At 41.4% G+C, this 15178-nt stretch overlaps 1 protein-coding gene across 1 annotated transcript in view; it reads right to left on the bottom strand.

Moving 5' to 3' along the window:
- Window positions 1–15178, bottom strand: part of FLII (FLII actin remodeling protein) — a 945835-nt gene that overhangs the window by 242417 nt on the left and 688240 nt on the right. Inside the window, exons 20-22 of the mRNA XM_044089594.1 lie at window positions 10277–10468; window positions 5389–5577; window positions 4581–4720 (exon numbers count right to left, since the gene is read on the bottom strand). Coding sequence (XP_043945529.1) covers window positions 4581–4720; window positions 5389–5577; window positions 10277–10468 — 521 coding nt within the window. The remainder of the gene's footprint in view (window positions 1–4580; window positions 4721–5388; window positions 5578–10276; window positions 10469–15178) is intronic.

Raw genomic sequence — 15178 nt, 5'->3', positions numbered from 1 at the left:
TATTATACTGGTTGATCTGCGAGTGTTGCCTCCTTGAATAGTCCTATGAACGGGTTCATCCTCACCACCAATCTTCAATCACTTTCTTTTTTTAAGAAGTTCCCATATACGGAGATACAGGTACACCAGTAACTATATAAACTGTGTCATAATATATCAGCTACATAAGCATCCTTGTTCTCTGCGTACAACAGCTTTCTACTTAGTCACTGGCAAGAAGCTTCCTGCAAATCAAGAACATACAACAAAGATCTGCAACCTTCATTGCAAACAAGGGATATATTAATATATACTTGCCAGACTGCAGACAGCTCCATTTAAAGCTGGAAGTAGAGCAGCTTGTCTCAGGGAGAATGACAGGAGGATATTCTTGACCCATTAAGAAGAGTCCTCATTGTCCAGTTAATCTATGTAGGAATCCTTCTTGTCAGGTCCCTTGGCTGAGTTGAATCCCAAGCAGTAACCCACTAGGGTACAGAGAGCCAGAGAACCACACCAGAAAAAAGCGCTGAGAAGACGGACTTCTGAAGAACAATCCAGTGAGAAGAGGTCAAATTTTAAGATTCACAGGTATGCCAAAAATGCTTAGAAAAGGGAAGAACCAAAGATCAGACTTAGTTTGACAAAGAAAAGACTAAGCAAACACTGGAGACAGCTATTTCTAAAAGAAGTGGACTTCAACAATAGTACACAAAATGCAAATGTCAACCTAGCAAGGAGTGGGGGCCAGTACCTGGTAGCTCTTCCTTCCCTGGGGACAGACCAGTCTAACAAACCAGTACAGCCATCTCAGGAAACAACTGAGAATGACATACTCCTCCAGGAAGTGATAGCTCCCCCTCTTTCCTTCCAGTTTCTGCATCCACAAAAAGGACAAATGCAGGGACAAAAGCAAGACCACCTTTCTCAACAGAAGTGAAGCAGAGGGGAGAGAATCCAACTCTAGAAGGTGGGTAAATGTGATTCCCACTAATGAAAACATGAAGCTAAATGCATCACTGGCAAAGGAGGAGCCCAAATGGAAGGGAGTTTATCCCAAGGATGAAGTTCAACAATACTGAACACAAAGGCCAATAAGTGGCAGTCAAGGCTGCAAAACATGAAACCAGACCCTCTTTGAAAGGGAAAACTTTTCCAGATGGGAACAGGAAAGCAGCATAGGTTCATAGGCTGGTTACTAGGCTATCAGCCCTAGGGCCTATACAAGCCTAGTCATAACAATTCCCTGGCTATTTCTTCCCACACTGTTTACTTCCCTGGACCCCTGTCTAGCAGGGCGACTGACGTGATCCCCGGGGTGAATTTCCTTTCTCCCATCCAATCGTCATGGTTCCTTTTGAAGAGGGCCAAAGAGGCACTCTGCTTGACATGTATGGATAATCTGTTCCAGAGTCTGGGGTGTCTCTGGGTCAGGAACCTATCCCTCCAGCATGTTTTGTTTATTGTGATGACAAGGTTTAGATCCCTGGAGCAGTGGTTCTGAGGGATTGGGATTTCTTTAAGTGTAGCATGTCCAACAGCTCTGGGTTTAACATGGCCTTGTATGTTAAGCAGAGATCGCCTCTGAGTAGACGATGTGCGACAGAGTATAGCTGGAGTTTTTTAAGGCGGTCAGCGTATGGCATCTGCTTTAGGCCTGTGATTCTTTTAGTGAGGTATTTCTGCGGCCTTTCCAGTTGTTGCAGATGTCTTGAGAGGTATATACCAAACGGGGCGTTGTATTCTATAATGGGTCTAATGAGGGATGAGTTCAAAACAAAACTCAGTTATCTAGTAATTTACTTCTGTCCTGGCCTCAAGTAGAAACAGTGGGTAAAAGAATGGAAAGTCATGAGAAACAGAACTAATCAAACACAGGTTTTCACCTTCTGTTCTAAAAAACAAAACCACATTTTACATTTCAAAAGTGAGAAGTTCTGCTCTGGGTGCTTTGGGGGCTGTCTTCCACACCTCTATAATGTATATAATAAACTCCGGGTTACATAACAAAGTGGAAAGGGAGAACAACAGAGTATGAGAAATTCATTATTTCAATTAAGTCTGTCTGCAAATGACTTTTTGCTGTGTTCAGTAGATAGGTTACCAGAAGAATGGTTAGGAACCCTTGCAGGAAACTTTGACCAGAACAAGAATCCAGAACCTCCAAACTGCCCACAGCAGACCAAATGGGGAGAGACAGGATACCGATCAATCCAAAATGAAGACCACGTTCACTTAGAAACATAAGTTAAAGTCTTTTCAGCAGCCCTAAACCTCCCAAGATAGGGCTAATTGTCACCAAAACAGTGAGGAATGTTCCTGAGCAAAACCAGGAAGGGCTCCCAATACTGTCAAAGGAGAGCAGATCTAAACCCATGGTCCACTTGGCAACCACAGGATGCTTCAAACAAATTTCATCAATGCCCCTGAACTCAAAGAACAGACAGATTCAGCAAGCAGAAGAGAACAATACAGGATTCCTCCAACCATAATGGGGAAAACAAAATCAACTCTACCTGTAGTCACAAGAAAGAAAGAAAGGACCATTAGCTGCAAAGGGATGGAAGGACTGATCTCATTCTGCAATTCCAAAGTGTCTCTGAATGACTGCCATCACATTCTCACTGAAAGGAATAAGAGCTGCTGAGAGAGACAGCAAAGCCCAGCAACCAGGCAAGGCTCCAAGAAACTGATTGCTCTCTGCAAGGGAGAACTGTCTTTTGTACCTTTAGTCCCATGCCACTACACCATGCACCACCTGCCAAACTAAAACAGGACAGGTCACAGAAAGTAGAATCCATCATCAAAAAGGCTAGAATTTCAGCCCTCAAGTGAAAAAGGATGCTAAGCAAAGATTAGATGAGCTAAACCCTAAAGTATCAATCTGCTGTGAGTAACAGTAAGGGCACAAAAATGAATACCTACCTAGAGTTCAGTACAGAAAGCCCAGTGGTTGGCAGCTTCTAATGTAGGTCTCTGGTTCCCCTGAAACAAGAATACCCAAAGAGAAAAAAAAAAACCTCAAAGGAACTACATCAAAGAGCTATAAAACAACAGTGCAAAAGCATTCCAGACAGAAATCATTTTTCAGAATTACTGCAGAAGAGAAGAACATAACTCAGGGAACAGGGACAGAAAAGCAAAGAACCAGATGAAGCACTTGTCTTGTTTTGGTGAGTGTAGGCTCCCTTCTCCAGAATATCAAACTCACAAAGGAATCCACCTAGCAATGACTAAAAATTAAAGCACTCCCAACTAGCCATATGGTTGCCACCTATCCGGTATTTTCAGAATTATCCATAAATCAGAATCTTTGTCTGGTAATCCAGAAAGCACTGTACAAACTCCAGTATTCTGTTTAGCAGCACAGACACAATGCCACAGTTTGTAAAAATGCAACCTCTGACTAACCTCTTATGAAAAGCATTGCTGATGTGACGTGGTGAAGTTTAAAAAAAAAAGGGGGGGGGCATTCTGCCTCCTACTGATGTACATATTTATGTCATATAAATGGGTGCAGAAGTTGGTGGAATGGTTAGGGAAGTGAGTGGAGAGAGGTGGGGCAATAACTGGTGCAACAGGTGTAGTTTAAGCCCAGTTTTCTCCACAAAGAAATGTGGCAATCCTAATTAGCCAAAGGCTGATAGTACTTCATGGAAACACAGGCAGCACAGTTAAAGGCTGACTCGAAAAGGAAGAAAGGCCAGACTGTCCAACAAGTCATTACCTTAGGAGGAATCCAGAACAGTAAACAGAGAAGGACAAACCATGCAAGATCTCACAAGTTGCAGACTCCCCAAAAGGGAGGCCATTCAAAGAATGGTTCAAAAAACTGGAGGCTTAAAAATCTCAAACTCAGCAACAAGGATATCACTGCCCCCCTAACATGACCCAAGGTGATAGAAAGCCAAACAGACACACACACACACACACACACACACACACACACACACACACACACACACACACACACACACACACACACACACACACCACTCAATTCCTCATGCAAATGCTTGTTTTATTATTTCTAATATGTATACTGTAACTAGAAAGCAGGTTTGGTTTTAAACAGTGGACCTCTGCTTTTAAAGTGACTCACTGACAAATTACTCAAGGAATTCTAACATATATCCTAACTAGCACTGTCATGATGTTGCAATGGCCGGAGAGAGGAATTTGATCTAACATACCATTGTTGCAATAATTTGCTGCATTTCTTTCTTTTTTCTAATGATGAATCTGCAATTAGGTTTTGGTCATAAATTGTTGGTTATGTGCAGTTTACAGGTTAAGTTGATGTGCAGCTTTTTTGTTGTGCATTGCAATGTATTGTGTTGTCAATAGGTAGTGTTTTCACTATGATTTTACTGTTAAGATCCACATTCATAGTGTGTGCACTTCTCTGTATTTTTCTTTCTCTGTACACACACACACGTATGTATAAGTACACAAACACAGACACACACACGCACACATAAATACATGCAGTTCATGTGTGCAGATGAAAAGCCAGGAGCAAGAACAGACAACATTCTTCCTCCCACTTTTCCACCACCTCAGAAATATTATACAATGAGCTCTTCTACAGAACACAGAACCTGCAAAGGAAGACATAGCAGTCTTGCACATAAAAGTGTCCAAATTCTTCCTCGGGTAATCGTGCAAACTTCTTCCCTTCCAGAACAAATCCTTCCATTCCATCAAGGTCTTCATTCCACTCCTCCATCAACTGTTCAGCCTTAAAAGTGAGGCAAAAAAAAAAAACACCACTGTTAATATACCCCAAACAAGATACGTACTGCTCCCAAACAAATTAACCTCATTATAATATGATCTCTTCTACAGTTACTACAAGGCAAGGTTTCAGTCCAGTTAATTCATATTACAGGAGAGTCTGTAATCTCCTCTTCTATATAAACAAGTCAGCTTGCAACAACATCTTCACCCAATACATCTCTTCAAATTACAGTTCTGTCACTCTCTGTCCTACTAATTTCACATTTTAGCATTGGTTCTTAGGCCTGGTGTGTTTATATTTCCATGTGATTTTTCACTGATCTAGTTTTAGTAAATTACCAAATTACAGTACAACCTTTTTCCTTTTAAAACACTCTAATCTCAGTACCTGCAGGATTTCTACTAAAATAAGCAAAGGACATCACTGTAAAGTTTCAGCTACTAACCATACAACTCTGCTGTCTTCACTTATTCATAACTGGCCCTCCCCCAGTGTACAAAAATGTGTAGTGACAACAGAAGACAAAAAAGTAAATGTTACCACTGCCCTAACTTTGCGGCTCCAGTATACCACAGCTGTCCCAAAGTGTTAAGCTTTGTAAACAATCTGTTCAGTCATGTAATACACACTAGGCATAGACAATCAAATCATTTTTGAGAACTCCATACCTCTGCCAATTGCATGGGTGGTTGGCGTGGCAGGAAGAGAGCTGTTAGATCGGCCTTCATGTTATCTTTGCTCTCAGCATCTTTCTTCACTTTTCCCATCAGCCCTTCTTTCTTTAGCACAGTATCAGCATTTCGAGTGTAGTCCACCTTTAAAACATCATCCCAGTTCTTAAATTTCGACTTAAATATCTGCATAATGAAAACAAAAGAAAAACATTAGTAAGACTACCGACTTTGGCAGATGGCACTTCGATAAGTTGGCAGCAACATACTTCATTTTGCACTTTTTCTTGCTTAAATGTCAGTGGTCACTTTGAATCATGCATACTCTGCTACAAGGGCACACACAAGTCCTTTTCTGGGCAAACACATTCCATTACACTTTCACTGCTATACTTAACAAAACTGAGCTCTTCAAAGGAATAAATATGATTTCATTTTATCCGGCTATAACTTGAATGAGAATAAAACGAAGGTTCTACTAGCAAAATATTTGCTACAGGAAGTGTGTCCACTACATGACCTCCTGATTTACTTGTTATCCGTAATGCTGAGCATGCAGAAATATCACTGTGAGTTTTAATGATGTCCTTTAAGGACACTCTTGTCAAAACCAAAAGAAGTTCCTCCAAATCTAGACTGCAAGGGTTGGCCAGACAAAGCATAGTTATATCAGGGAACGGTTAATTTGAAGTAAGGAAAAGTCTGCCTTCTCTGCACACATGGAAAAAAATAGAAACCGACCTCCTCTCTGGAAATGCATACACGCTAGGTAGGCTAGAGGGGTGAAAAGACAATTGCTTGACAGTACTGAAAACGTAGATTACTCTATACCCGAGTAAGCTGGAAGACCTAGACAGAGGTATTTAGGATAAGCTATAGCTTACCTTGAGGTCCCCAAAACAGTGTGGAGCCATGACTATGTGTTCTGAGTACAAAGAGTGTGAAAATTAGAGTGATGAAGGTGACCCACGGAGACAGAGCAAATGCAACTTTGGTGATGGGAATATTTTATGGATCCAGACATGCCCTCTGCTACAAGATGAAGACATTATGCACACATACATGCATATGTATATACATGCCTGAAGGGCTGCCAGAGTGACATCAATCTAAAACTATGCGGACTCCTCTAAAGCCTGTAACAAAGTAAACTAACCTCTCATCTTATCACACTGCACACTTCGGAATGGAACTCTCACCAGAGCCCAGTAAGCCTTCTCCAAGACGTTAGCACCATCCTTATGCCTGGTGCCCATGGTGTGGTAAAGATACAATCCATATGTGACTTGTATTGAGAAGAGTCCCATTCTAAATACTTCCACTTTACTGATCACAAGTTGCAAACAAAGGAAGTGACTAAGCCATTCTGCCCCTCCTTTGTTTTCACAGATGCCTAAGGTGTCATGACCTAAGTAAAAAAGAGTAAAGTTCCTTGGCTTTCCATGGTCAACAATGTGACTGCAGTGCATCAAAGTTCCATACTTCCATGCTATACTACTTACTCTTCTTATTCCCATTAACAATGAACTGGAATATTTCTGACTGGTCACTGCACTGTATGTCAATTTTCTTGTCAGTCTGCACAAAGGCCCCTTCAAGAAAAAAGGTCTCCTTGTCAGTAAAGATATTGCTATATCTAGCACTGGTTCTAAAGGTAAAGTATCTGAGTAGCCTTAATGAAGTCAAAGCTATGTTTTCTAGTACCCAAGCCATGAAAAAGTTCTTACCTCCTATAAGTAAATTTCTGCATCCTCTGGAACCAAACAGGGTACAGTATCTTCTCATTTGACTCCCATGTAACTTTCAACGAACACCAAGAGTGGTGTGTTTACTAGGCTTCACAGATGCATGGACACTTGTATAAAATTCTGACATCCCTGAATTGATTGTTGGAAGAGATGTATTATGTCTGATACATAATATGAAAGTCCCTTATTTACTATCTGTCTTCAGCTGTCAAGCTCTCCATACTTGCCTGTCTAAAACTGTTCAGTTCATGGAAGCTCTGTGTTTAGTGTTGCTGCCTTACAAATATAGGGATTTAAGTTTACTTATCACCCCTGTATCACTCTGAGGAGGTTGCATGTTCTCTGCACGATTACATGGATTTCCTCCACATACTTTGGTTTTCTCGTACCCCTCAAAGACGTGTCACTTAGACTTGGACTACAAAATGCCCGTGCTCATCGCCATTATGTTTGTGGACCAAGTCATGGCTGAAAACAGTCCTCAAGGACTGCTTTTCCACCTAGTTAAGAAAAGCTACAATAAAACAAATAAAACATTTTATATGAATCAACTACAGAATAATGTCTGCTATAAACACTGTTAAACGCTGAGCTAGCAAGCTACAATAGTCCCTACTGCAAAACTCTCTTGCTCAGTTTAATGAATGACCCCCCCCCACACACACACACACACACACACACACACACACACACACCCAGGGTTCAGGGGCTATTTACTAGAGACACATCCATTGCTTTTTGGTTCTACAGTCCTCCTGGAACATCCACAGCACTTCAGCATCACATGGTGACAGCTTTGCCCTGTCTGGCCTCTTGTCATTGGGACTACTCACTTGTTAACATTAGAAACGCCAGCCAAAAGCAATCTTTCCCGGGAGGGACAAGGGGCCCATGCAGGGAAAAAGAGTATTTAGACCAGATTCAGATGACAGTTGAGTAAATGTTTCCTCCTCCCCACAAAAAACAGTAATTAACTGGGTCTGATATTTCCTTTTTACTTTTCTTGTTCTACAGACTAAATTAGACAGACTGTTCTACTGTTGAAATTTGTTATACAACTTTTTTTCTCTAAACAATGTCTATTCCAGCACTTTTAAATCACAGACTATTCCTTTAGGTATAATAAAGCGTCTGATAGCAAATACACAATGCGTCTTCGGTGCCAAGTGTTTTGGGCCTAGTCTATATCTGAAGAAAGGTCCACTACAGATCTTGCCACTTGAGTGATTAATAAAAAATACATACTGTAAAGACTGAGGCACCCAATGCTTTTTGAAAAGTTCGGTCCAATCCTGTGCAATCTTTACAAAAAAAAATAAGCGGACGTGTTCAGCTATTTTTAAAAAGTATGATCTTAGCAGAGTCCAGCTTAACTATTCAAAGACTGGAGAAACAGATTTTAAAGCATTTCAGTCAAGAGTCATCTTCAGAAAGTAAAAAGGAGAGACTAATACCTTTCTGAGGGATGCAGCTCATATAGAAAATGTTTGTCGATATCCTGTAGCATCAATATGAACTCAGGAATGCCTGTTCAGCTTGTTCCTTGTCTGGCACACTCCTGCCTTTCTTCTGGTTTCAATTTGGGCCCATGTTTAATTTCTTAGTGAAAGGGATACTGCATTCAGATTACAAAATCTAGTCTCCCACACTAGTTATACTTACATCCTTTTATTTATTTTACTTATCTTTGTAGAATGGTTTAGTGGCCACTTTTCAGGGGATACCCGAGGTGCTATTTACACTACTAGGGGAAATTTGGCAAGGGCATTTGGAAACGTTCCCTACTCTTTTCTATAGGTGGCACAGGATCTTTTACATCCACTTGAGCTACCACCAATTCAAACATATGGGACACTGTTTTAATGTCTCATCCAAAGGATGATATAATCAGCAGTGCAGCACCTCCCAAACCCACCCACCCCTGCCCTCACCCCCTTATGCCGCACTACAGTATCAGCAATCCATCTACCTGGTTTGGGTCTACACAATCTTCTGCGCCAAAGGCAAGTGCACTACCTGTTGTAGCGCTGACATTGCTATTGACCTCTGTACTGCAGAGATTACCATATCCAGTGAGGAAATTGCAGTCCCTGAGATGGTTTAACTACCTTAAAATATACCACTTCCAGATGAAGTGCTTTAGTTCTGGTTCAAAGGTCAGTTTATTTGGGTTAATATATCACAGCAAACACAAGTTATCAAAAAATAGACTAATTTAGTGGTACAGAGATGAAACAGAAAATGTAGTCAAATTTCATTCCTTTACTGAAATAGTAGTTTAGTATGTTAAATGTCATGTTAATAAAGGACTGAAATCATAGTGCTGCTTTTTTTCTGTTCAATATATTTGGTATTTGCATTTGCAAACTTCCTTGCACCAAAATGTTTGATTTTTTTTTAGTAAGCTGGTACATATGAAGTATTTTGCCTGAACCCAGCGGCTCAGGTTCAGTAAAAAGTTTAGGTGACAAGCCTGCTTGGGAAGGGGTGGAAGGATGAAAAGATAAAAGGTTGTCTCAATTGTTCTAGAGTTGGGTGGTATTCAGGTTTTATTCTCCATCTGCAGTAGTACCAGTACCACCTGCCAACGGCAAACAGACTAGGTGAAAAGAGTGCATGAGACCATGAAAGCATGTGCTCTTAACCATCTCAACATCCCAGGATATCAAAGAGATCGGAAGGAGCAATGGGTAAGGCAGCACTAGAAACTTTTCCCCCCTTACACACTGTTGGGTCGAGACCAGTACTCATTTCTCTGTTATTAGCCCCTAAAGGGAACAAAGGCATGATTAGTGGGCTCAGAACCCAAGGTCAGCAACACAGGAAAAAAAGCAGAAGTTCAGAAAGACCTGCAAATTGATTTACCAAAACCTTTTACTCCTCCAATACACAATTCTATTCCTAAGTAAGGCAATTATCATTTATTAATGTAATGATCGATTGATGCAACCTAAACAGCCACAAGTCCTTTTTTACTTACTCAGGCAGGTATACATCTCTGCACCATAAGTCGATGCATTTTTAATATGCAGATTTAGGCTGTATATAAATGCATAAATGTCAACATGTAAAGCACAAAGCTTTATACACTCAATATGTTTGAGGGGCACCAAACTCCACCACCACAAAAGTCCTACCTGGCACTCAGTTCCTTCAAGGTTTCGGATGACCATTGCATGTTTGGGACGGTGTAACATACTGCAGAGCTCCTGCCCTAGTTTCAGTGCTGCAGCACGGACCAAACGTGGAGACTTGCGTCCGATCCAAATAAACACATCAGACCAGCAGTCCACAATATAAACACATTTAGTATCCAGAAGACTTTGAACCTATGTCAGCAGAAAAGGGAAAGGAAAGAAAGGAAAGTACTGAATGTTATAAACAAAGCAAAAATGAAACATAAAATTAAAAACTTCTGAGAGTTTGTCGCTAAAGAAAGTGCAGGAAAAATGAAGGTACACTACCATTTAATGGTCTCTGTAGCATGTCCACACACTGTTCAGGACTTAAAACCTACTTATGGACTAGCCTCATCTTTCAGCTATTTTACCTTCAATATGCAGAACAGATTTCTATTCCTTTTACTTCCTACTACAGTGTTTATAGAATTCTACTACATTCCATGGGAAAAATGCTTCCTGTAGTCCCTGCTGAAGTTCCCTACTTTTTCAGTCAACATTCCTATTAAACAGTTCACAAAATGTCATTTGTAATTTTCAAAATCAATTGATGCACATCACCTTTCCACTCACATTTACTCCTAAAATGTAAGTTTAATTCTCTCAAACTGATTTCTCACAGTATTTCCTTTGCAGTCCTTGAGATGGCTTGGCTACCTTAAAATGTACCATTTCCAGATTAAGTGCTTTAGTTCTGAAGTTAAGTAGCAAACTAGATATCATTCAGAGCCTCAAAATATGGCAATGAAAACAAAATGTGTACTTTATGTTGTCTAGGGGCTCATTTTGCACAGATATGGAAATTAAAACTGCTGCTGCTATTAATGACAACTCTAACAAAGATGTGTAACGTCATAAGTATAACACAAATTACGAGTTTAAGTATCAGCCTGGATGCTGGAAAAGCCATCAAACTGAGGGTACAAATGAGCACTCAATGCCAGCTTACCCATTCTGGGGAGGGAGGCATCCTGGTCTAGTGCTGAACTGATAAATTGTGGAGGCAGAGTGTTAAAAGCAAGGCAATACTTCTTTGTAAATCCTCACAGCACTGACCACTTCCAAAGTACTTCAGCAACTTAAAGCTGCCTACAATATATTTCTTAACTTCCAGTTTAGGAGCTTGACAGGCTACTGCTATTACTGTTTTAATTCCCTGACTCAAATACACACTTACCATTGACCCACATTCAGCTCATAACACTGCACTACGTCATATCATGGAAAAAGTACAGTTGTGTAAAATCTTACCATAATAGTAGATGTCCTTCTCTTCACTGTTGCAGTATTCCTTACAGTAGGGATTCCCCTGCCTATGCAGTCCAACGTCCAGCCAATATACCAAAGCCTTAGGGGTTGGAGGGTGGCATAATGGTTAAGGTGCTTACCTTAGAAACACAGGATACAGGGTTTGGTTCTCACAGGGGGTAATTGGCTAGGCTTAAAATGGTCCAGGAGGGCAGTTAGCCTAGTAATAATCTATGAATCTATAATAGGGACATTGTACGTCACATGTATGCTCCCCGCATACACCGTAGGGCATAAAGGTGATGTGCGGATGTATCATTCTCAGAATTGAAAAGCCCCTATAGGAACAACAGTCCAAGGAACTGTACCATGTCCTTCTATAACACTGTTAAAGTATTCCTTACAGTAGGAGAGAGTATAAAGGCTCAGAAGGAAAGGTGAGAGGAGAGTGGTCCGGCAGAGCCTTCAAGAAAGCCATACAGGACAGCCCTGGCAAATCCAGCTCTAGCCCTGGAAACCACATCCAACTTATAGTACTTGGTATAAGTATGCACAGAAGTCCAAGGAGCTGCCTCAAGGATGGAGTTGGTATCCAATCCTTTGAAAAATCACCAGAAGAAGCACCAGCCCTGGTAGAATGAGCCTTAATAGAAGAAGGGGTTTTCCCATGAAAGGAGTTAAAAAAGGAAATGGCCTTAGATATTCATGAAGAAATAGTTTATTTAGAAACAGCCAAACCTAAAGAACTAGAATGAAAGGAAACAAAACCTTCCTCAGATTTATGAATGGCTTTAGTTTTATCCAAACAATATCTGAGTTGTCTATGCATATCCAAACTGTGAAGAACCTTCTCACCAGCAGACTGAGAAGGGGATAAAGGTGGGCAAATGGATAGACTGATAAGAGACAACTCATTAACCACCATGGGCATAAAAAAGGATTAGTACGAAGAGAGACCTTGTCTTTATGAAAAACTAAAAAAGGAGGAACAGCTTTAAGGGCCTGCAGCTCAGACACCCATCTGGCTGAGGTAAGAGCCAAAAGAACAATAGTCTTCCAAGAACAATGCTGTAAAGAAGATGAAGCTACAGACTCAAAAGAAGCCTGAGCCAAGTTTTCCAAGACACAATTAAGGTACCAGAAAGGAAGAATTGGCTTCCTGGAGGGCCTAATATGAAGGATGCCCTTTAAAGAATTGTTTGACCTCAAACCAAGAAGCCGAAGGAGCAGTCAAAGGTAGACAAGCAGAAATGGCTGACAGGTGGGCTTTAACAGAACAGTATGCCAACACAAACAAGAGAGCACCAAAGGAATTTTCACAGAAAGTGGATTCAGGTTAGGAGAAAGACACCAAAACAGAAAGTCTCTTCCATTTAGACAAAAATTTCTTGGCAGTGGGTTTCCGGGCCTCCTGCACAACCTGAAGCACAGCCTCAAAAAAAAGGTGTCAAAGTAATCAAAACCTTATCACCCACAGTGTCAGGTGAGTGGGCAAGTGGGGATGGAGAGAGACCCCTTGTCCTATGTGAGTAAGTCCACCCTGTGAGGCAAATTGTGATGACTGCCCTTGGCTAAATGCAGAAGAAGAGGGGAACCAATGCTGTCTGGACCAAAAGGGAGTCACTATCAACATTTTGGGACAGTCGTTTTCTATACTGAATAAGACTCTTGGTATGGGAGGAAGGGGAGGGAATTCAAAGGAACATCCCCTTCCGGGAAAAGGATAAGGCATCCATCCAAGCCAAAGGACATGGGACTCTGGTGAAAAAAGAGAAAGTTGTCTGTTCTGAGGGGAAGCAAAAAGCCTGAGGAGTACCTCATTGGTGGATAACGTCCAGAAACACATTTCTGTGAAGCATCCACTTGAGAGTTTAGTGTTATGGACCCGCTCAGAGGCTGCCACAATGTTCTGATCTGAAGGAATATAAACAGCCTGAAGAGAGTCACCTGATACTGGACAGCAAGATGCCAAACCTGAAGAGCTAGTCTGCACAAGAGGTAAGACTATGTCACTCCTTGCTTGTTGATGTACCATATCACTGTGGTACTGTCTGTGAAGATTTTGAGGGGCTTCTGAAGGAAAAGGGAATGACAGGCCTGAAGAGCCAGGAGAAGAGTTCTCAACTCTTTGCTAATGATATGGTCCTTCCTTTAATAAAGAGACCAAAGGTGCTCAACCTTCAGAGGGCCAAAGGAAGCACCCCACAGTACATCTGAGTCATCTGAAAAGAGTTCTTGAGCAGGGACTGCAGCCTGAAAAGGAAGCCCTGGGTTGAGGGACAGTTGATGAATCCACCACTGGAGCTCTAATCTGAGACATGCGAGAAGAGGAACTGGAAAGTCTAAAGGATGAGAATGTTGAAGCCAGACTAACTTTAGGAACCACTCACAGGAACATGACATATGGTGAAGCCCCTTTGGGCAGTAGAGAGGTCAATGAGTAAAGGAGATAATTGAAAATGTTAAGGAAGCAACAGAGAAACATAAACATTTCCTGAAAAGGGGATGAATATGAATATAGAGATAGGCATCCCTGAGATGCAAAGAGACTACGAAAGTCTGAGGAAGGAGAAGAGGAAACGAGGTTTAAAGGGATAACATTCGAAAGGAAGGAACCTTTAGAAAGGTGTTGAGCTGGGACAGGTCCAGAATAGGTTTCCAGGTGCCTTCTTTCCTGGGAACCAGAAACATTCTGTAATAAAATCCCTTCCCGTTTTGAGAAGTCAAAATGGCTTAGATACTTCCTTGAGACTATAGGCTCTGCAGAGCATCCAGAAAAAAAGGACAGCTGTCCCTAATGAGGTTGAGGAATGCCCAAAAAGGGGAGGGGAATGTCAAACCATGTAAATACCCTTGACAAATGATGGAAAGAACCCAAAAGTCCTGAGTGATCTGTAATCAATTTGGAAAGGATAGGGACAAGAGATGGAGGAACTTGGCTGAGGAGGGAAGAAGATAGACAGACAGAACCTGGCTTGTCTGGAAAGAGAGGCATCTGAGCTGTAGGAGTCTGAGTAGACTTAGCAGAAACAGCCCTTCCAGCACCCTTTTTACCCTTGGGAGGAGGAGAAAAACTGTCTATGGACAAAAGCAGACTTGGTACGGTAATTCCTTTTAATTTGGGAACAGAGGAAACAAAAGTATGTTTCAATTCTTGCACAGCCTTACCCATTTCCTGAACAGATTTAAATAGCTCAGCAGCCACAGAAACAAAGAGATTTTTATTGTCAAGAGGAGCATCCATCAGCCTGGCCCTGATATCATCAGGCAGAGGCTAAAGGCAAAGTCAGGCGTACCTCCTCAACACAGGACCAAACGTAGCAGCTCTAGACAAGCCGTATCATAACTACATTTAATAGAATGGCAAGCCACTTAAGAAGAGGACCCTAACAAAGAAAGGGCCAAAGCCTCCCCCCCCCCCCAAAATCAGGAAGATCTGAAATAACCTGAAGAGACAGAGAGAAGAGCCAGAATACACCTGGAAATATGGGTCTGATAATTGACGGACCTGAAGGTCAGAGTAGCAGCAGTATACACTTTCTTACCCAACCTTTCCATAGTTCTGCTGTCCTTGTCAGAAGGGACCAGCTTAATAGAAGGCAAAAGCTTAGA

This window comes from Protopterus annectens, chromosome 12.part0, assembly GCF_019279795.1.
Source record: "Protopterus annectens isolate FY-2018-M chromosome 12.part0, PAN1.0, whole genome shotgun sequence".
In the NCBI taxonomy this organism is placed as follows: Eukaryota; Metazoa; Chordata; order Ceratodontiformes; family Protopteridae; genus Protopterus; species Protopterus annectens.
The sequence above is the reverse complement of the archived record's forward strand: the minus strand, read 5'-3'. Positions and strand labels throughout refer to the sequence as shown.